Source organism: Dysidea avara, chromosome 9, assembly GCF_963678975.1.
Source record: "Dysidea avara chromosome 9, odDysAvar1.4, whole genome shotgun sequence".
In the NCBI taxonomy this organism is placed as follows: Eukaryota; Metazoa; Porifera; class Demospongiae; order Dictyoceratida; family Dysideidae; genus Dysidea; species Dysidea avara.
The window spans coordinates 25,399,158-25,420,691 of NC_089280.1; the positions used below are offsets into that span (position 1 = coordinate 25,399,158).

A 21,534-nucleotide genomic window follows, 5' to 3' on the forward strand; every position below is an offset into this window, starting at 1 on the left:
ATACGCGCACTGACGTAACAATTGCACTAAAAATATTAATATGATGTAATGACCATAGTAAATACTGATTGCGTAATATAAATAGTACAGTACACACTAGCAACATAATGTAGCTACACGCACCAAAACACATTTATTCATTGTCTGTTCATAATTTCTTTTAATGCATCAAACAAGTCAGCGAAATTGGCTCTCTTGCTAGGATCATGGACCCAACAGCTGAGCATCACTTCATAGAGTTCATCTGGACAATTGTCAGGTTTGGCCATTAGTATTCGTTTCTCTCCTTTCAAAGCAGAGTCAATTACTTGTTGGTCACCCATTTCATGATACGGTTGCTGCTTGGCTATTGTAAATATCTCCCACAGGGTGATACCAAATGCCCACACATCTGTCATGACTGAGAATTTACCAAAGAAACATTCATAGGCCATCCAGCGGATTGGTAAAATGGCACGACCTTTCACCTTGAAATAATAAGCACTGTAAAGGTTCTGGCTCATCCCAAAGTCAGCGATCTTCACAACATAGTCTTTACCAACTAGAATATTTCTTGTAGCTAAGTCTCGATGGACATATTTGAGTGATGACAAGTACTTCATTCCACTAGCAATCTGGTAGGCCATGTAGGTTAAAGTGATTGGTGTAATTTGTGTGGGTGATGGAGCTTTGTCGGGATCAAGAAGGAGATCAAACTGTTGCAGGTATTGGTTGAGGTCTCCATTCTCCATATACTCCATCATTATGAATGGTGTGCCTGAGGTACAAATTCCCAACAATCTAATAACATTATCATCCTTCAGTCGTGACATAAACTTGATCTCTTTCTCAAACGACGTCTGCATCTCTTTGGTGGAGTCTAGCTTCAGTTTCTTCACTGCTACTTGTAAGGAAACACTACAGTCTTCTCGGGGACTTAACTGTAGATAGTACTCACTCAGCCCGGCTGTTTTAGCCAACACTACTTCCCCAAACTGGCCAGTACCAAGTTGTTTAACTTCTTTTATATTATCTACTGTCACTAATGGAGGACTTTCTGATTTGTCCAATGGAAGAGGCTCAGCATATATCGATGAGTAAGGGTAGAGATCTTTGGCTACTTTAACTGAATCAATCTTTGGGTCTTCAGTGGTGATCAAAGTATCAGGCTCAGAAATCTCACTATAGATTGACTCTGCAAAACCAACATCAGATGATGTACTATATTTGGGGTTCTTAATGCTATCATAAATGTTTAGTTCAATGTTGTCCAATGACTGGCTACTGGCATACAGTGGATTGGTCTGCATTGAGCTCTGTAGACTACCAGTCTGGCTACTGGTTGATTTTAGGGGACTTAGCACATTAGATGGTGTAGAGCTGGAGGTTGATTGTTGTTTGGGTTTCCTTGTTGGTGTCTTTGATGGTGACTTGCTTTTGCCTCTGCGAGGAGACCGCCCTTTCTTGCCTTTATGTACTGGTGTTGGGCCATCTTCTTCATCAAAACTGTCGTCAAGTACTTCATCGTCCATACTGTCATTATCAACTTCTGTCTCACCGGTAACTGCAAGGTGATTGACTGGAGCTTGGTCATAAAATGGATTTGCCACTTCGTTTGCTGCTTCATCATAAGCACTGGTCCGATGTGGGATTACAGGTGAGGATGATCGAATGCTAACAAGACTCTGACTCTTCTCTACTGCTTTAGGTTTGTCCAAGGTACTAGCATCTTTCCTGCTATTCTTTCTCTCGGGTACAGAATATACAGGGACATTTGACCGAACACTGTTACCATTTAGTGTCCCACCAAAGCGGGTCTCTAGAGTATCTGAGTTAACTGTGAGTGACCTGAGTTTAGCTTCTTGAACTGAACTGTAATAAGTTTCACTGTGATTGCCAACATTAAATTTCTTCCGATTTCTTCTCTTCCATACCAAAAACAAAATTACAATGACGATAATTACAATTATTAGTATTAAAATGACAACAATCGGTGCTACAATGGCTCCAGCATTCCCTCCTCCCCCACTGCCACCAGCAACAGCAGAAGTTGTTGATGATACATCAGTACTTGGATTTGACAGTGTTGAAATTGGTGGTGCTACTGCATCTCTAGTAGTAGTAGCTGTCAATGATGAGTCAGTGCCCATAGGAGCACTTGGCATAACACCAGTAGTACTCAAAGTGGTGGTAGAAGTAGCAATGGCAGTGGTGAAATGAGTAGATGTAATAACAGTACTAGTAGTAATAGTAGAAGTAGTAGTGATAGATGCTAGTGATAGAAATAAAACAGCTATTACAAATTTTATACAAACTATTAACACATATATAGTCCCAATGGAGTACTTAATCCCAAGGATACTCATACAAGTTACACCGCACACTGAAGCCTCATAGCCACATGTCTGTTATGTATATGCATCAGTGTTTTATTAAACCTGTGAATTTGTATGATAAGTTATACTCACAAATGTTTACAACTTGCAATTATACCAATGTGAACACCATTTTCAAGGGTGAAAAATCACACTACTTTCCCAACACAGATAGTATTTTAGAAACCATTACATGCTGTAACCATTTTTGGGTGTATGGCAGTTATAGATGTACACTTACCAAATACGATAATACTCCTACTCAGTCTCCACACAGGATTAGCGTCAGTAAACACACACTGATAAACACCAACATCTGATGAGCTGAAGTTTCTTATCTGCAGTACAGCAGTATCCATTGATGTTATATTAGTAATACGAGGAGGAGTTAACACAACATCGTCACCATTGTGTGACCACTGTACTGTCGCACTGGATGGGATGGGATCACTCACTCTACATGTAACATTAACAACTGGTGTGGAAGAGTTGACTGTGATTGTTTCATTATCAGTGAGTGGTTCAATGAATTGAGGGACAAAAGCTACAGAATAAGAACAACATCATCAATTGTACCAGTATTCCAATGCTAACAACATTTAGATATTACTGAAGAAGGATGGGAGAAATCTTAAACATACTGTATTACATAAATACTTAACGAGGTACGTAAACTTGTTGGAAAGCTTTTGTATACAGCCTACTTGAAGGGAATTATACAAAGTCAAATAAAGCTGTGTAGTGCTTTTCTATGTGCTGCATAAGTGTTTTTAAAATCAGGTGTACACCCAAGGCTGGTTGTGGGTAACTGTGTAGGTATGTCTGTAGATGGCAGTAACGTATCATGGCTTTAGTGTTATATTTCTATAGTTTGTAGCTGGTTAGATTACAGAGGCACTTCTTGTACAGTTCTTCATTTGTAATGCTGTGTAATGACAAGTGGAACATAGCTGAACCGAAGCAGTATAGCCATATTGCATTTCATCAATTAATGGTTAGGGCACACATTCAGCCATAGTAATAGCCACTGCATAATAGGTGGGACATCATTGAAAACAAAGCAGAATGGCTATTTGCTGCTCTGTAATTGACAGTTGGAATACATTTGGTCACGTAATTAATTGTTTTAATGTGTCTGGAACTATTATTTCTGCCTGTGGTGGTTTTTGTAATAAGTGAATACTACAAAAAAGTAAGCAAAGAAGTCTTAGAAATTTTACATTTGAGTAGGAATCATAGGAATGAAACATGGGAGGCAGCGTTGAAACCGGGTAACTACTGTTGACCTGGATGACCTGCTGGCCCGGATATGATTTAAAGTGAGACGTGCGCCAACTGCTATGTTTTGAGTGCCAACTAGCGTGTTAAGTACGAGAGTGTCTATACTTAACGATGGCAGTCAATGGGCATGATTCCATATAAGTTTGCAAAAAGTAAGATACATTTCCTGCAAGTAGGTGTGGCTTTGTGCATACCTAACACACCATAATTTTAAAAAGTATGACGCATTACCGATATAAGGTGGGCATGGCTTATGAAGAAATAACTGGTCTTGATCTACCTTGCACAATAACAATCAATTAGTGGGCGTGGCTCCACATAAGCCAGCAGACAGCTATGAGCATGGTTTCGTGTACACCTGTAGACTTTAATATCACCAATAAATGGGCGTGGCTGCACATTTGGTTGCAGGCAGTTGTCTGATAAGTGGGCATGGCTCACAAAAAAGCTGAGCTGCATCAGGACTTGACTATGATGCATTTATACACTTCCATACTGTCCAACTAAAAAATTTGCTTCGCACATCAGGTTAGACTCAGATAATTTTTAAAACGGGTCTGACCTGGATGACCAGGGTAACCCAACCCGGCTTCAACACTGATGGGAGGTCATCAAACCTGCAGCTACTATATACTAGTTGACATTTCATCCCATTTTCAGCCAATCAAAATGATTGTAGTAGGAATTTTTTACTGGTATAGCTGCAGGTATAAATGATCTTTGTTTCATCTCTATGATACCTACTCAAATATAAAATATGCTTGTTTACTTTTTTATAATAACATAATTCTGAATCATTGAATAGTGCAATGGTGCCGGACACGTTATAAACAGTAATTGCACAACTAAACACATGTAGCGCTACACTGAGAGTTCGAAATAAGAAATGGAAATTGAGTGGCCATTATTAAAATTACCATGTCATTTACTGAGCACTGTTGTAGTAATGTACAGTACCCAAAGTCATTTTGTATGGCAGTTTGCCTAAACTGTACGGAAAATGGCCAATGGCCACCCATTATTTTGAACTCTGGTGCTGCCATGATAATAATAATTATATCGATATATCGATAGTATCGATATAACGAAGTTGCTGATGTAGCCAATCAGTTCTTTCGTGTATTCATGATAGAGTATGATGATGTGGGGGAGGCCATGCAGACATATGGTATTGAGCATTTAATCAAGTTATGTACCATACAACTATTTCCATTCATTTTAAGCAATCACTACACATGATCACACCGTATAAAGTAGAGATGTACTGATAAAGATTTTCAGTTGAGATAAAATGAGGTAAACATGATTAGCTTTTACTTGTGGTATACATCCACTTTAAATTTTAACTTACAATGATGATTATGTATATGTTTGTCCTGCAAATGTCACAGTTAGTTGTATATCATGTAATATATTCATATCGTGATATAAAACTTGGTGATATATGATATAGAGTATACAGAGTTTTTCTATATCATGGCAGCACTAAACACATGCTCCAACTATCAATTACTAAAAAGCAAAACAGCCATTCCGCTTCAGTTTCAACTATGTTCCACTTGCTATATATGTGGCATTACAAACAAAGAACAGTACAAAAAGCACCACTGCAATCAATTCATGGAAATTAAAGCACTGAAACCATGACATGTCGTACCAATTTACACCTACACCATAGTGGAAAAGGAAATGAGACACAAAGAAGGACAAAGGTAGGTCCATGATGCGTGTATTGCAGCTGCTGCAGTTGGCACATAGGTCGAAGTGATGGTGAACAGAGAAGGAGTCAGACCTGTAGCATTGAGTCTGGAGGCATCGGGCAGGCAGTTAGTCAGCAGAAAATTCAGTTGAACAAAATCATAGAAACTTGTTGGAAGAGTTTGGGTCAGGTTGCTCTGAAGATGTTTTTGCATGGGCTTGATTATGTCTAACCAATACTGTCAAGCTGGCATGAAAGAAAAGTACGGCCGATTTTTGGGTAATAATTTTAGGTAGAAAATCCTAAACCTTCATGACACCTACTATACAGTACTACCATACTGTGTAATTAAACTTCTGCACAGGTAAGCTTTGTTCTGAGGTGTTATGTTTTTGTCAATTTGAAAAGATGGGTGTAGTGACTCTTTAGAGACTTTGTGAATTATTTAGGCTTTACAGGCATCTAATTTTGCAGGCCTCTTAGGCTACCAGAAATAGCATACCATACAGTCGGTTATTTACACGGAACATTATTTTTGCAAAAGTCTTGAAAATGCCATGAACTGGCACGGATGCATTTTTCACAATTGTCATTGCATTGTACGCGTGGCTGGTTATGCAGTACACCTCTACGTATGGATGTATGGGATATCTTAACAGGAGAACAGCTGTGCATTCAAAGAGCCAGAAGGCTGCTGACTCACTTGCTATTGCAGACCATGTAACCAAGCCAGGAACGGTGTGTTCGCTATTGTGCACCAAAGTTTTATTGGTTATCTTGTGACTAGTTGTAGACACTATTCGCGGCGTCTACCATAAAGAGGAGTTGAAATACCCTGCAAGCTGGTTTTTTTTTTAAGCAGACTCCTTTGATTGTCTCTTGAATTCAGTATAGTGCTTAGTAATGGACAGGTGAAAAGGTAACAGTGGCTGAAAGTTCTCTCTCCATTGCTGGACAAGGTTTTAGACTGGCTTAAAAATTAAAAATGATAGAGGGACCTGAAAAGACACAACAATTTCCAGCACCACTTGGTATACTTAGGAGTATGTAGCTACAGTGCATGTGTGCTAGAATAATCTTCAGTATAATAAATTTTCATGAGATTTCTAGACCTTGCAAAATCCACAAAATTAAATCCCCTCATAAAAAAAACGGTTTTACGGCTATACGGTATCACTTTGAGTTAAAAGGGAGTGTCCCCTTCATGCATGCACAAAAACAAAAAGGACCCTTAAGGTTTTGTCTAGAAAATTCGTGTAAGAAAACAGAAAAGACAAATAGTTGAGAAGGTACTTTTGTGCATAATTTGTATGCAGTTTAAATGATTTGTTTGAGCTACACTTCCTTAACAGTGCATAACAACATAATTAAAGAACTGCAAAGTATGTTCAAATTTCATAATTAAACATATTAGTGTAAGTCGCCAATTATCGGCAGGTACCAATTATCAGCACTTGTAAACTATAGAGACTACAGGGTATATGGAAGTTACCAAGTTCCACAATCGGCTGTTATATCCTCTAAAACATTTCTTAGAACTGTGTTCATTCGGTGATTATGATTATTAAAGCGCTATTCAAGCTATGCTGATTAAGCATGGAATTGTGTAAAAATAATTTTATATTGGAAACCAATATGTTTTTACGTCTAACCTGAATATCTCTTGAACAGCTGGCCTCATCTTTGTAAAACTTTTGTGAAATGGAATTTTCCAAGGACTGCACCTCCCATAAAAATTTCACAAAGACATCATGAAGTTACACACAAAGTTGCACATTGTGGCGATAATTGGTCAATCACGAAAGTACAGTTGCCGATAATAGGTACCACATGCCGATAATTGGCACACGATAGGTATCATGATTTTCCTTATAACAGGATGTTCACTCACGTGAGATAATTAAAATTTGGTATGAAGGACTGCTCTATTGAATGGTTCAAACTGGAAGTTCATATGCCATTGAATTAAGGAATTACAATTGCGTGATGAAATGGTGCCGATAATTGGTGACACGCTAATGACACTAATTCGCAAAAACAGTTAACTGCATGGTGCTATTAATTTTGTAAGAACTAAATTTTATACACAGTTAATCACTTGTTAAAGGGTAGCAATAACTGGCTGCCTGGTTTTTGGAAGTAGCACAACATCAACTTAAAACATGTATACATTATTGGCTTCATAGTAGAAACAGAAGGCCAAAGGAGAGAGGGGCAACTTTGATAATGAAAGGTACACAGTAGAATCTGAGCATACAACAGACATAGATACCATTCTGGAGGGTCTAGGGGCATTGCCCCTGGAATATAGATTTTAGATGCTCTGAGATAGTATTTTAGACTAATTTCACTATGTAGCTTTAGCAGCTATGTACATATTTATAGCATTTATAGAGAGAGGGTGGGTGCTTTTATTTATTTACAAGCTGTGAATACACCAGGGTTAAACAAGTTACAATACAAAGTTATGTTATTAATTTAGTTGGTATTTAAAATGTGCCCAGCCTCCACAGGCAATTGGAAACAGTGGAAATGGAAACCAAGCCTCCACTGTTTACATTATTTTCACATGAAACTCTATCAGCTGGTATGTGAAGCATGTCTGTGTGCAGTTCACATGGTTTTCATAATGTCGTCCAGAACTTATGGACAGTTCCACACTGTTAATGGGCACAATATAGTCTAAAAACGAGGCAAGTTTCCAGGCCTATCCGCAATCAAATACCTACTTTGTTAAAGATTTTGAACAGTTGAACTGCTAACATTCAACCATATCTCAAAGGTCCATAGTGAGATAGCAATTATGATACAATAAAATGGTATACTGTAAGCAGCCACATTTGTGGTATTTAAATTCTAATGCAGTACAAATGCATATACTACACAAATACCACATTATAGGCTGGTTTAACTAACCTAATGTAATGATCCTTTGAAGTAACAGTCCAACATCACTAAATGCACAATGATAAGTTCCTTCATCTGATAATTGAGGATCTATTATAGTTATCACTGTTGTGGTATCATTAGTCTCTAGTACTCTGTTGGGAGGTGTTGGTACAAAAAGATTAACTTTCAGCCACATGACAGTTGTGGTTGATGGGATGATGGGATCCAGTGAACACACCAGTTGAACAGAACTTGTTGCAGCATTAAAAGTTATCAGTTCAGATGATGGCTGAGTGATTTGTATATCTATAGCATGAAAGATTGACCACTGATCGCACACAACATACACGTACCAAGTACTTTTTTACCTATTTCTACTGAACATTTTAGTGCACTTCTGCAAATTTGGCTTAGTTACTAAGTCAGAATTTCTTTACTAGCGTACATACGTAAAAGCTAAGAATTTTAAAACTGAAGTAAGAAATGTATAGTTAAACAAGAAACACGTATGATGGTATTTCAATATATTTAACTATGTGGAAACATCACATTTGCAAGGACAGGAATATTCTAGTTATATTGTAATCTTGACATGAATGCTGGAAAGATTTTGGTTGTACTACATGTTTAAAAAACTATTTAACCACAAACATCTTTCATACCACATAACTTCAAAAGATAGCAATTACAGGTATTATAACTCACCTGTAATCACTAACACAGTACTCCTCTTCAATGTCCATCCATTCATACTATCATTAAACACACACTGATAAGTACCCACCAAATTAGACGATCGAAGGTTTTGTAATAGTAGTACTGTAGTATTACCAGTTAGTGTTACTATACCAGGTGTAGCAATGATACTATTATTATAGAACCATGTGACCCCCACACTAGCTGGAATGGTGTCATTTAGTGAACATGTTATAGTAGTCATTGATGTGGTAGTAGGGACTACCTGTAGGTAGCCATCCTTTGGTGGATGAGTTAAATGATAAGGAGCTGGAATCCCTATAAATAACAATACATTACTAATATACACATACAATGGTCTCAGAGGTGCTCACCACAAAAGACCACTTCATTTAAGAATATCCATTCCCTATCATCATAAAACCTCATCACTATTCTAAAGTACTGAAACCTTATTCCACCATCATTGTCAATATTAAGATTTTGTCTGCATCGTCCTTCACTGTCTCTACTGCATAAATCAGCAATATTAAAACTGATCTGATTGGATGGCACAGTAGAGTCATCATTAGACCAAAATAACGTCAAATTAGGGGCTATTATATGGTTACTTGGAGAGTTCCAGAAGACTATGGCAATCCTTCTAATATCAACTTGTTGATCAAATTTGAACACTACAGTAACTTGTTGGTTTACTGTTCTGTTCCATACAAAATGTTTTGATACATCAGAAATGTCAAGATTATTTGACGGTCCACGTTCACAGTCCATCAGAGTAGTCTCCACTCCACAGTTAATGGTCCCTTGTCCATCAATTGATGTACATCCATCATTACTGGGTTGTGTACCATTAAACACATTTGATCTGATTGTGGTATATGATAATGGTGAGATTCCATTTGTACCTGTATACAAGAATAACAATTATGTACTAACAAATAATGATGTATAAAACATATTAACATGAATACTAAAATTTGAATACATCCATCTATCTACACCTAGACGGATGCTAAAGCATGTAGTAAACTGTGTTTTATGTGATAAGTGGATTGTTAGCTACGTATATACTTTTTGGCTATATTGATATCGAGAAAAGCAGTAGATGCAAGACATTATTGGATGGAAGTGTATGAAATTGGAATTTGCTGTGATTAACGTCAACCTCTTCCTATTTAATATTAACAGTATAAAGAATAGTGCAAGGAGTACAGTAGCAATCAGCAATAACATCTCACATAAAATACACATTGTGCAACATTCAACCTTCTGAATTATTCAGTACTGTTATGTATTTGATTACAAAGCAAATAAAATCTGCACATTCGGTTAATCTAATTGCACATGTTGTATTTGAATTTGGTGCCACCTTCACTTTACAGTTATGACAGCTTTTGGAGTTCTCAATTGTAACAGCAGTCACCACTTCTTAATAAATTTGGCTCGTCCTGTGGTTGCTGTAGGCACTTCATCGTCAATAACTTTGCCAATACTTGTGTGACCTTAAAATTTTGTCTACATATTTCCCTCCTTCTCAAGGTGGTATTACTTACGTGTTAGGTTTTGTCCTGCTGTAGAAGTCCAATGTGCATTTTCCATGCCACATATCTATAGACTGCTGTTAGGTCTATGGTATGCCGTTTGTTTCACAATTATACCTCTTTTGATGGGTCAATTGCAAAAATCGACTCAGTCTTTTATAACACGTATAAAAACCAACTCGTTAAGCCACATAAAAATTAACTCAGTTTTTGTAACTAATTTGCAAAAACTGACTCAGTATTTGTAACTACAAAATATCGACTTAGTATTGACATGTAGAAATACAATAGCATCCATGTGACTGCCACATTTTACGGAAACCTGTATTCTGGTTTCAGTTGGCTTCAAGCAAGTGTCTTAAACGTTACAGGCCAGTCAAGGAGAGCCAGAGATGGCAAGTGAAGAAAAGCATAGCCAACCAGAAAACCAATGAAAATAAAGCAAAATAGGTTTTTTTGCATAATACAAAGATTACATATTAATAGTGATATTTACTAAAGTCTGAGTGTGCTCCTGAAATGTCTAGGGAAAACCATGGTTCTGTGTGCATGTCAGTCCACACACAAACAATTTCTCTACATGAGATTATTCATATACACTGTATTAAAAGCCCAGACAGGTAAGCATTGCTGCAAGATATTTAGATGTTATGTATTGCTAAAAATATTATGTAGGGGTTGTCATATGAGGGCTTATTAAGGAATTTTAAGGGATCATAGAAATAAAAAGTAGTGAACTAAGGGAGGTACTAGTGGGCTTCCTTGTACTTTTTACATAATAGCCGGTGAATGCATTAGAATGGAAAGAACGATGCCAGGCTTATTGTTTTCACCTGAACACAGGTCGGTCGGTTGGTCTGTCAGTCAGTCAGTAGAAATTCCACAAAAATTTAAAATTTCAGAGCAAAGTGTTTCAGGTTGTACTTAAGGCACTTTTGGGTTAGTAACCAATACTGCCAAGATGCCATGAAAGTATTGTGAGGCTGGTTTTAGGGTGATATTTTTGGCCAGAGCTTCTGTGATCCCTATAGTACTATTGTACTGTATGATAGTCACATCAAAGTGCTTTGATCTGAAGGGTTTGGTGGCTTAGAAAAAGCATTACACTGCAGTATAGCCTAAAGTGTTGGCTAAAGAAATTATACAAGTATACACAGATTATTATCTAGCAAAACAAATTTTAACTAGATGTAGTACAACATCCAGCTTATCCCACTGAGAATTCTGAAACCCACTGAATGCATACAAATTTTAAATGAATGCTAATTCCTTATGGATAAAAAAGTAGGTTATACAGTTTTATTTTGAGAATGACCTGCTTTCCACTCAGGCCGTCTATTAATATACCATAAAATATAGTTCGATAGTCAAACTATCAAGAATGAAATTTTTGCAGGCAGTCATGCAAAAGCGAAATCTACAAAATTTAGTTCCTTTGTAACAGAGATAGTTAATTTAGTTCCTTTGAGGATGACCTGTTTTCCACTCAAGGTGTCTATAATACACCATATGGTACAGGTTGATAATTGCAAACTATCAAGGATTAAATTTTGCAGGTAGTCATGCAAAAGTGAAATCTACAAAATTTAGCTCTCTTGTGCGGCAAGTGAGCGGCCTGTACTATTAATTACTCAATAATACCACACCACAAATTACTCACCAGATAGTCTACATCTCACACAATCAGGATACGACAGACCACTAGTGGAGTGACCCAACAATACTAACATCATCAAGATGATGATCAGTCGTTGTCTCATCTCTCTATAACAACAAGAGGTGATATCAGTAACACTTTACCATATAGCAGGAAAGCTAATAACTGTATCGTGTGCCCTCCTAACTTCTTAACGTTTGGTCTTTGAAGTGAGGTGTGATCTTGATACATACAAACCATAAAGTTTGGATGTGGTGATTTGTTTACTATTATATAAACACAACAGGTTCATTACTAAAAAAGGGACGCACACTCTGTACTGGTAAAATTAGTACATAACCACATTGTTAAGGTCATTAATTAGATATAATTATCACAATTAGCCACAAAGAAATGCCCCTTCTACCGTTCATCCAAAAATGGCAATTTCCTTTACCAATGATTACATAATAGCATGACCACTATGTTTAGCCTTGGTTAGTTTCCAAAGCCTGGATTTGATATTACATAGTTTTGGTTACATTTTACATTTGCTTTGGTCAGAAACTTCAAATCAGAGTGCTTATTCCAAATGACGTCACATGAAATTTTATTTGGGGGATTTTTTAGTATTGTTATCAATGGCAGTCAAGATGGCATGTTGACTAGCAAACAAGATATCAAGGCGAAATGACTAGGTAAGAAACAATAGTATTTCTGGAAAACCAGCTGAAAATTCCAACCCAGCATTAGAGAATAGGCCTTATCCAGAATTAAATAGTCAATTTTTATTAAACCCCATTAGAGCTCATGCTTGGATATGTTAGAGTCCCCCAAATAGAGCGTCCATTTGCAATCTGTGACATCATTTGGGATAAGGCTTATTGAGTGCAGAAGAAATGGTGGTTTGAACCCTAGGATGCATACATTGAAGTATTTCACATAGTTACTCTGTTTTCATTATGATTTAGTTATAATATTTAACATTCCAGCTGGTACACACTACTATCATACCAACACCAGAGAGATGTGCTTTGTGATGTATGTAATCACCAGATGCCACCTAACTTTACTGCCCATACTATACCGTGTTTTTCAGGTTTCTGGCGAAAATCAAAGCATAAACGTGATCAAACACGTGATCTATGCTTCGAACTAGCAAGGTTTACATAGCTTGCAGCATACTAGCAATACTTGAATGTGTACAATGATCAGCAAAAGGTGCGAATGTACACTTTAAATGCCTTGCAAGTTCAAGATATTTGAATTACAGATCACGTGATTGATTAGTCTGGCGGCGCCCGCCCCTTCGCATAGAGTAAGGGTCTGGTATGCTTAGTATAGTGGAGTTGTAACGGATTACCAAAAACTGGTGCAACCAATCAGAACGCTCCACGTTTAATCAGCGCATTTTTGTGTATGTTACGTCAAAAGAAGGAATCAAATGCCCTAACAGTACTGAAGAAACAAAAGGAGTTAGCTAATAAAGAACAAAGAGAAGAAAGTGTTAAATCGGGAAGGGCTTTTCGCCTTGTTTGATACGCGAAAAAACCATGTTACGCTCTGATTTCCTAGGTAGGGAGAAATGTGTCTTTTATAAAAGTAGACCAATCCACTTTCGCCTGTGTAAAGGCGAAGAAAGTTCAATATCACTGCCACAGTTTTGGGTGAGGCACTTCCGTTAAGGCCATTTTCGTTACGTCATTACATTCAAATTAAATTCCTCCAGAACAACTCGGTGATACTAAGCATACCAGACCCTTACTCTATGCGAAGGGGCGGGCGCCGCCAGACTAGTGATTGATCACGTTTATGCATTGATTTTCGAAAGAAACCTGGAAAACAAGGTAGCAAATCAATTAGGACATGTTAACATGCAGGTTGTGATCTGAACATATGGAAATAATGCAATAATACTGATCTAGTTAACTATGTACAAAGATGGTGCTGTAGAGTATTATCAACACATTCAAAGAATTACAGTTGAATACACATATTGAAGTAAAGTGTATGAATAGGACAAGAAAAGGAAAACACACTGATCAAAAGCATGCATGATTTACAGCTCACTATAATACAAATCTAATTCATAGACTGCTCCTATATACTTTCATTCTCCACACACTCCAAAATTCAGGTTTATCCCAGAGATCTGGAGGACTTCAAGAATCAACATGCACTGTTTGCAAATAAAGATCCAAATACAACAATATTGAAACTATCATGGTTATGTAACATTGTACTATTCAAACAAACTTTTCATTTCTATAATCCAGTTTGGCAAGGATCAGCAGTGAATGTTATCACTAACAATTAAGGATTTGTAAGCAGACTTCATAAAACTGCTCCAGACTGCATACGAGGCAAAAGCCAACTAACTATACCACATTACACTATCAAATTAATGATTTCAACCCTCAACATGCACAGAGTTGATTTTAGCAACTGCCCTTATACGTATTAACCTAAGATAGATAGAAAACAGTAATACGAGCATAAACAGTGTTTGCCCAGATATCTTCCTTACTGATTGCATATGTTACACTATATTGGCCCTAAACACTAAGATCTCAAGTGTCTTCCTACCAAAGGTAAGTCAATCCTACCACCTCAAAAGGTGGAAATGTTACACTCCTACACTACTCATAATACTACTGTTGGCATGTAACAGTGTAAGGGGATACCGTGATATGTGATAAATGATACATTATACGGTTTAAAAATAACACACCTAACAGCAAACCAAGCCTCACGTAGCCACACCACCCTTAGAAATTACAAGCACCTATATACTTTTAAAGTTGTGGTCTGGATAAGTGTAACTACTTTAAGGATGTTATCCTACAGTGAACTGGATTCTATAAAAACAAGAATGAGCTAGAATTGCTTTCCCATAAATCCAGTAATGTCTACGTTTTATAATTACATACAAACATATGAAAGGAATACCAAAGTTTAGTACATACAACATGTGTACATGCAAATTTGTAACGAACACTGATATACTTAAATCAACAAGAGTTCCCTATTAGAGTTTGTCACACACACATCTAATCATAAACCAATATATGTTGTGTATGTAACAGTCACTTCAACAATGCTTAACTACAACAACACATTGTCCGTTAATCAGCTTCTGAGATAACCTGTTACTATGCAACTCTTCTATCATGAAATAATTTACTGAATGGTTTTCACCAACCATGTGCACAGATGTATAACAATTAGGAAGTGATTTAATCACTAAAAAAACCGCCTCTGATTTTCTATAACCCAAATAACCAAGTCAGCAGTGATGTCAGTGATGAGTTTTACACATTACAGAAAATCCATGGAGCTACTGTATATAGCAACAAACTAAACATGTAACTAACTACTATGTGAAGTGCTGTCCCACTAGGTACCTAGTCCAATGTGACCTAGTTCAGTGTGGCTTTACCGCGTGGTCTGCAGGAAGAAATTTCTGGCTTGTGAGACTACTACAGACCCCGACAAGGCCAAAACCTGTACAATACAGAGTCAGAATTATGACAATTTCTCACAGGAGAATAGTTAGCCATTTAGAATAAAATTCCATCCACTATACACTTGAAGTGAAAATGTGATACATTCAGCTAACCATAGCTATGAGATTCACTTTAACTAGCAAGGTGAAACATACGCATGGCCATTATGATGGCAATGGCAAACGTTCTAAACAACTACATTATGTGTAACACGCGTAGCTATAAATCTGGTTAATAACAAAACACCTGTTTTGCTCTTGTTAATTTGTTTAATCACCTCAGGGTGAATAGACACCAGCACACACACAGAACACAAGGACGATACTCGGCATACCTGTTTTGTTTGCAAAATCTTATGTCCGATCCGATCGGATGGCTTCACAGGGTGAGGTCTGTTACAAGGAAAATGACCGAGCTGTGATCACTACGGGGAACATCAAACGAAATATGTAACGTGCGGTTTTACGGTTTTGATCTTTCACTTCAGTTTTCCGATGCTTTGACCTGCTTTCCGGATTCTCGCTCCGTGTTTGCTCTGTGCCGATACAAGGAAAGGTAACTGTAGACATGTACACACATACTAAATGATTGTAATATTGTATGATTGTTGCATTTTCGTGTATGTCTAGTTGCTAACAGATTGCTAATCGTAGATACAGTGTGGTGCGCTTTAATTAGATGTGATATATAAGTAATGTGACGTAATTAAATTTTAGTGCATACTTTGTGATCAAATTAACCTATCGCTGCGCTCGACTGGGTGCAATAAACACTATTAATTGCAGTAATTTGTGCAATAATGGTTATGTTATACCACATGTTTTTGTGATTAACAGCACTGCAGTAGGTTAATATAAGGGAAGCTGCAGCCACAAGGGGGTGACACACAGGTAGATCTGTGACCATGGTCAAATTCTAAGCCAAGGGTCAAGGCCACCAAATCCTTGCCAAGTCAACAGTCAATGGCAAAAAATTCCAACCCACAATCGAATAATATTAAAATATCATCGCTAAGTCACAGGTCAAAGGTTTAGAAAGACTCTTAGTCAAAGGTCACAGCTAAATTGCGACGGGTCAAGACTTTGACCGCAGTCGCAGATCTACCTACAGTGCGTACCTACATGGCATCCCCTGATACCTTACTCAGTAGTGCCCAGTTTAATACCGTATACATTTTACAGTGACATATGAAATGGTCTGACCAAATTAGAATATAACAACTGGACCAATTTTGGTTGGCAAAAATTTAGATCAAATTTTGGTAATCAAATTGGTCCAGTTTGGCAGCTTTGCTTGGCTCAATTAGTTCCAAGTAATGTTTATGACACCAGAAACCTTAACAAGCCAGTTAAGCCATTTCATTGATGGTTAAACAGAACAATCCCAGAAAGTCATAACAAATGCTATAATGTTTGGATTTTGTAAGCAGCTTCTCATGATCTTTAACACAGTATGACTTAATTGTCATAGGATATAGATTTTTGTATCCAACTGTCTGCATCAGACTTTCTCAATCTATGCCCCAACTAGTGGCTATTATAGGGTTGCATTCTGTTGTTTGACTGACTTCTTGTAGAGCAAGATAGTGTAGGCCACCTAAGTGCATGTAAAAACAGTTATACATGTACAAACAGTAGGAGGGTGGGGGTAGGAAACTCAGCCAGATCTTCTATGTATGCTATTTGTTCCCCTGCGTGCAAGGCCGTTTCAGCCAGTCATTCCCAACTTCAATTAATATGTGTTATTGTGTAGAGTGACAGTGACTCCAATCTAAATCACTACAAAATGATTCACGGCAAAGAAAAGTACTCAAACGCAAGTGAAATGTTACTTGGCTGGTTGATTAAAAGATGTTCACATTACATAAGTTCCACTGGTGTCATATATATGTACTATTAAATAGATCAGAAGAGGACATCCTTTTTGGGCCCCATGCTTCCTGAGCAAACAGAACCTTGGCTCTAAAACTCTGTTCAATGCAGCCCCAGACCAAATCCTTTATTTGGATTAAATGAGTGATGTGTCATTAATCATGATTAATGAGATCATTATTTAGTGACACAAGTATTATATAGTTGTGAAAACATTACTCAACTAAGGAAGAAGCGTGACAATTGTTCCTGTTAAAGGTTATTATCACATATTTCCAGTGTAGTGAATTTTATTTAGTATTTGAATATTCCATACAAAAATTTACTGAATGTGCAACACAAAATTTAGTCATTTCTGTGTGTTCATGAAATTTTTCTAAAGGAATACATGTAGTTTCTTGTGATCTTCATCTCTTGACTCTTTACACTTTCTCAAATAAATAACTGTAGGTCAGAACACAGTAGCTGTTGTACAGGTTCTTATGGAGTTTCTCTAGTACACTTTTGTAGCTTTTCAGAAAAAAGGACCAGATTGGCGAATCAGGAGATTTACTGTTGTTAGTAGTTTGTTATTAAATGCAATTATAATTTTAAACATTTGTACTCACAGTATCGTGCACAAAATGTTGTGCCTGATTAAACCGATAAGGACAATGACTCAAAACCCTGTGAATTTTTTTACCCATAAATTACATAAAAATAGGTACGATAAGTTCCACGTCCAGTGCAGTCAATTTACATGCTTTGTATCTTTATATTTATTATTGACCTGGTAAGTTCTGGTGAGTTTCTTAGTGATACAATAGGCAAGCAAATGTGTGCTTAAAGTTCCTACTTTCGTAAATGCATGGGAGTTGATGGTAGGCTAGTTTATTATTCCCCTCATAAACCAATGTATTGCTATTTAACACACATATAATATATGTTACTTGTTTTGGTTTTACGCCATGGCTACCAATAGTGCACAATAGAGATGTCATGATGATTCTGCAAGCAGTCAAGATAGTCTATTAGAGCAGTCAGATTTTTACTTGGCACTACTGGAGCAGTCGAGTGTACCTCACCAGCTAAGCTGTGTCCTTTATCACAATGTCATTATTAAAGTTGACTTGCATTGCAATGGCCACCACCTTTGATTTCACAGTTGTTTTAGCAATGGCTTTCTAAGTAATGCCCATTACAGTTTCACTGTGAGTGAATGCTCTATTAGAAAGTTTGAGTGCTACATAAAAATTGTAACTGTTCTGCCCAAAGGTATCATTATCATGTACAGGACTCATTGGTTATCAGATTATAACCGATACCATCATGGAGTAACTACTCTACTGACTTTAAACTTTTGCATTGCTCACTGCACGATGCAGACGCTTCTCTGCCCTGCCTTTTATGGGCATGTGAAGGACATGAATAACTGTTTCTGGTCTTGCTAAGGTTGACATACTGTATGACTTATTTTCCAAAGTAAATATTTTTGCTGTTTTTGGTTTCCATAAATAATTTTATCCTTATAAGGTAGCAAGCTTGCTTTATGCGCTAAATGCTTAGCACACCCTTTCACAAAGCACATATCAAGACAAATATGCCCCTCAGCCATACAGCATAAAAATATGAACTTCAGTCACATTTTAACATAGGCCAGAAATATTCTGTAGTACTTTTGAACCACTGACAAGCTATCATGGGCAGCTATAAGATTTTGCTGACTGATTTCCAACTCTGAAGTAGAAGAGTATCTGCTTTACCTCATCACCATGATCAACCCTTTCTGTGAGCCCAAACAGTTAGGCTGAAAAGCCGTCCATCTATCTGCATTCTTTCTTTGTGATGTTTGGGCAACTCCAAGTTTGTTGTAAATCGCTATGCACTTTTGTTTGTTCTCTACAAAGCTTTGAAGGCGTTGGTGTAGAGGAAACATTCCTGGTAAAACCACAGACACCCCTAGCATTAGTGCATAGAACTGTTAACTCAAAGGTCTAGGGATCAATTCCTACCCTTGACTTTTTTCTTCTCAGTGACACCTTTCCATGACATACTTTTTTTCATATGTCAGATATTGATAATCCTTACTCACCAATCTGTGCATGTATTGACATGCGAAATGAAATGCTCATCTGGCTACCTCACAAAATTTATTGCAGCTTTTATGTGCTTTCCTCCTTCTTTTACAGCAGGTTGTAGACTATGTAGACAAATACTTCAGCTGCATTCCATTGTAGAACACAAGACAAATGGTTCAACTGTTATAGCACTTCCCTGAATGGTTGCAGGTTCGAAACCCACCAGTTTTTTTTTGTTTGTTTGTACTTTATTTTATACCTTTTGGTGCATACTTTTCTAACTTGTTCATAGTAAGTTTATAGCATCCTGATTAACATATGGTAGTCTAGCATTGCCAGACCCTATGTATTTCTCCGCACGATGCTTATCGATTGGAAATTATAAGCTCCATGCAGAGAAATAGGGTCTGGCAATGTGAGACTAGTTCATTTGTCTGTGTGTTTCTCTGTATGTTCTATTAGAGTAAGTGCCTTCTCTTCTTTAGCTTCAATTCTTTATGATGTTAACTACTTGCCTTATAAAAATTATTCTAGCTGAGTGCTAGGAATTGTGCACCTGTGGTAAAGGTTAGTATTGCTCATGCAGTATAGCTACTGCAAACAGTACTGCCTTAAATACAAATTCATTTCTTTTTGTTGACAATGTTACATGTGCCTGTGTGATAGGACAGGTACTAATAGCACAACATAGTTTGCACGTGTGTTGATAATTGTTTAGCTTACATGCCATTCTGTTGTTTAGTTCACCAACCCATTGTGTTCACATCATTTTGCTACAAGTGCAAGAAAATGTGTAAAGTTCTGAACTATAATTTACTTTAGAGTTGCTTGAAGATGCTGGAGAAGCAATTTTGGATAATTTTGTAACCAGGAAACAAGATTTGACCACTTTAAATTGTACAATGAATCGTTTGACACATTGACTGTTCTATTAGAGTATTTTGATCTTTTTTAATAAACAGATGACTTGTTTCCAGAATTTGATGAAACCTCCGTAGCAGGACTGTCATTATATCTATGGTAGACATCGTGTTTAACAGGCTATTTAGAGGACCCATGGATATTGTATAATAATGCTAGAAATTAGAAAAATTACTGTCTGCAAAGGCAGAAAAATTATGAGGTCACTCAAAGGTGACAAAGTTTTGGTAAACATTTAAATACGGCATTAAAATAAGAAAACACAGTCAGCCAGATGTAGAATCTTTTTAAAATTGCCAAAAGCTTGAATTTTGGTTTGCCTGCCTGACCACAGTCATAAAACTGGAGGCCAACCAAAGCAATGCACAGCCACCGTTTTATACCACAATAATAAATTCACCAGGTGGCATGTTCTTTTTGGAGTTTCAACAAGTGTGTGCCCTCTGCACCTTGTCTTTCCTTTAATCAGACTGGTTGTCATCTTCTTTATGTAATGAAACTATACTAAGGCATTAATTTTCTGCGTTAATACTTTCTTGAGCAGCATATTAAGATGCCACAAAATTATTAAAGGCGCTTACACTACTGTAAAATGTACAGGACGGTGGACACCCGATAGATACCTGTAACTTCATGAGAACTATTAATAATGATCAAGCGGAGAGACCACATATCTTAAGAATCTGTTTACTTGAACACGATAACCTCAACCCCTTATTGGACATAGCACAGTGAAAATAAGGAAAGTAACCATACCCCTTGGTTGGTGAGAGACTGACTCAAGATACTCCAATACAGCAATTGCCCTAATAGAACAGTCACTGGTGTATAACTGTATACTGTATAAACTAAAAATTATATTTGAAAATGAAGTAGGAAATAGAAAGTAGTGAAACAAGAGATGAATGATGGCATTACAACATAACTCAGTGGTAAATCCCTACTTTCAAATAATTGTTATGTAGGGGTATATATACCAAGCTATGCTATAATACCATCATTCATCTCTTGTTTCACTACTTTTTATTGCTTTGATCCCTACTTCATTTTTTAAATTATAGTAATACTATATTATGTGCTACA

At 37.0% G+C, this 21,534-nt stretch overlaps 2 protein-coding genes across 3 annotated transcripts in view; one reads left to right on the forward strand and one right to left on the reverse strand.

The window, feature by feature from the left end:
• Nucleotides 1–21: 21 nt before the first annotated feature.
• Nucleotides 22–16,110, reverse strand: LOC136266134 (uncharacterized). 2 transcript variants are annotated; one of them, XM_066061102.1, is made up of 8 exons: nt 15,937–16,110; nt 14,167–14,275; nt 12,121–12,224; nt 9,294–9,824; nt 8,929–9,237; nt 8,251–8,529; nt 2,596–2,898; nt 22–2,251 (listed from the first exon to the last, which is right to left on the reverse strand). In XM_066061102.1, the coding sequence occupies exons 3-8, from the start codon at nt 12,218–12,220 to the stop codon at nt 138–140; spliced, it is 3,636 nt and encodes a 1,211-aa protein (XP_065917174.1). In that variant the 5' UTR covers nt 12,221–12,224; nt 14,167–14,275; nt 15,937–16,110; the 3' UTR covers nt 22–137. The 2 variants fall into 2 exon arrangements, with proteins under 2 accessions (XP_065917174.1, XP_065917173.1); XM_066061101.1 differs by lacking the exon at nt 14,167–14,275.
• LOC136266147 (protein SCAI-like) overlaps nt 16,020–21,534 on the forward strand; it is a 77,137-nt gene continuing 71,622 nt past the window's right edge. The window contains exon 1 of the mRNA XM_066061131.1: nt 16,020–16,157. The gene's annotated coding sequence lies outside the window, so the exon portion shown is untranslated. The remainder of the gene's footprint in view (nt 16,158–21,534) is intronic.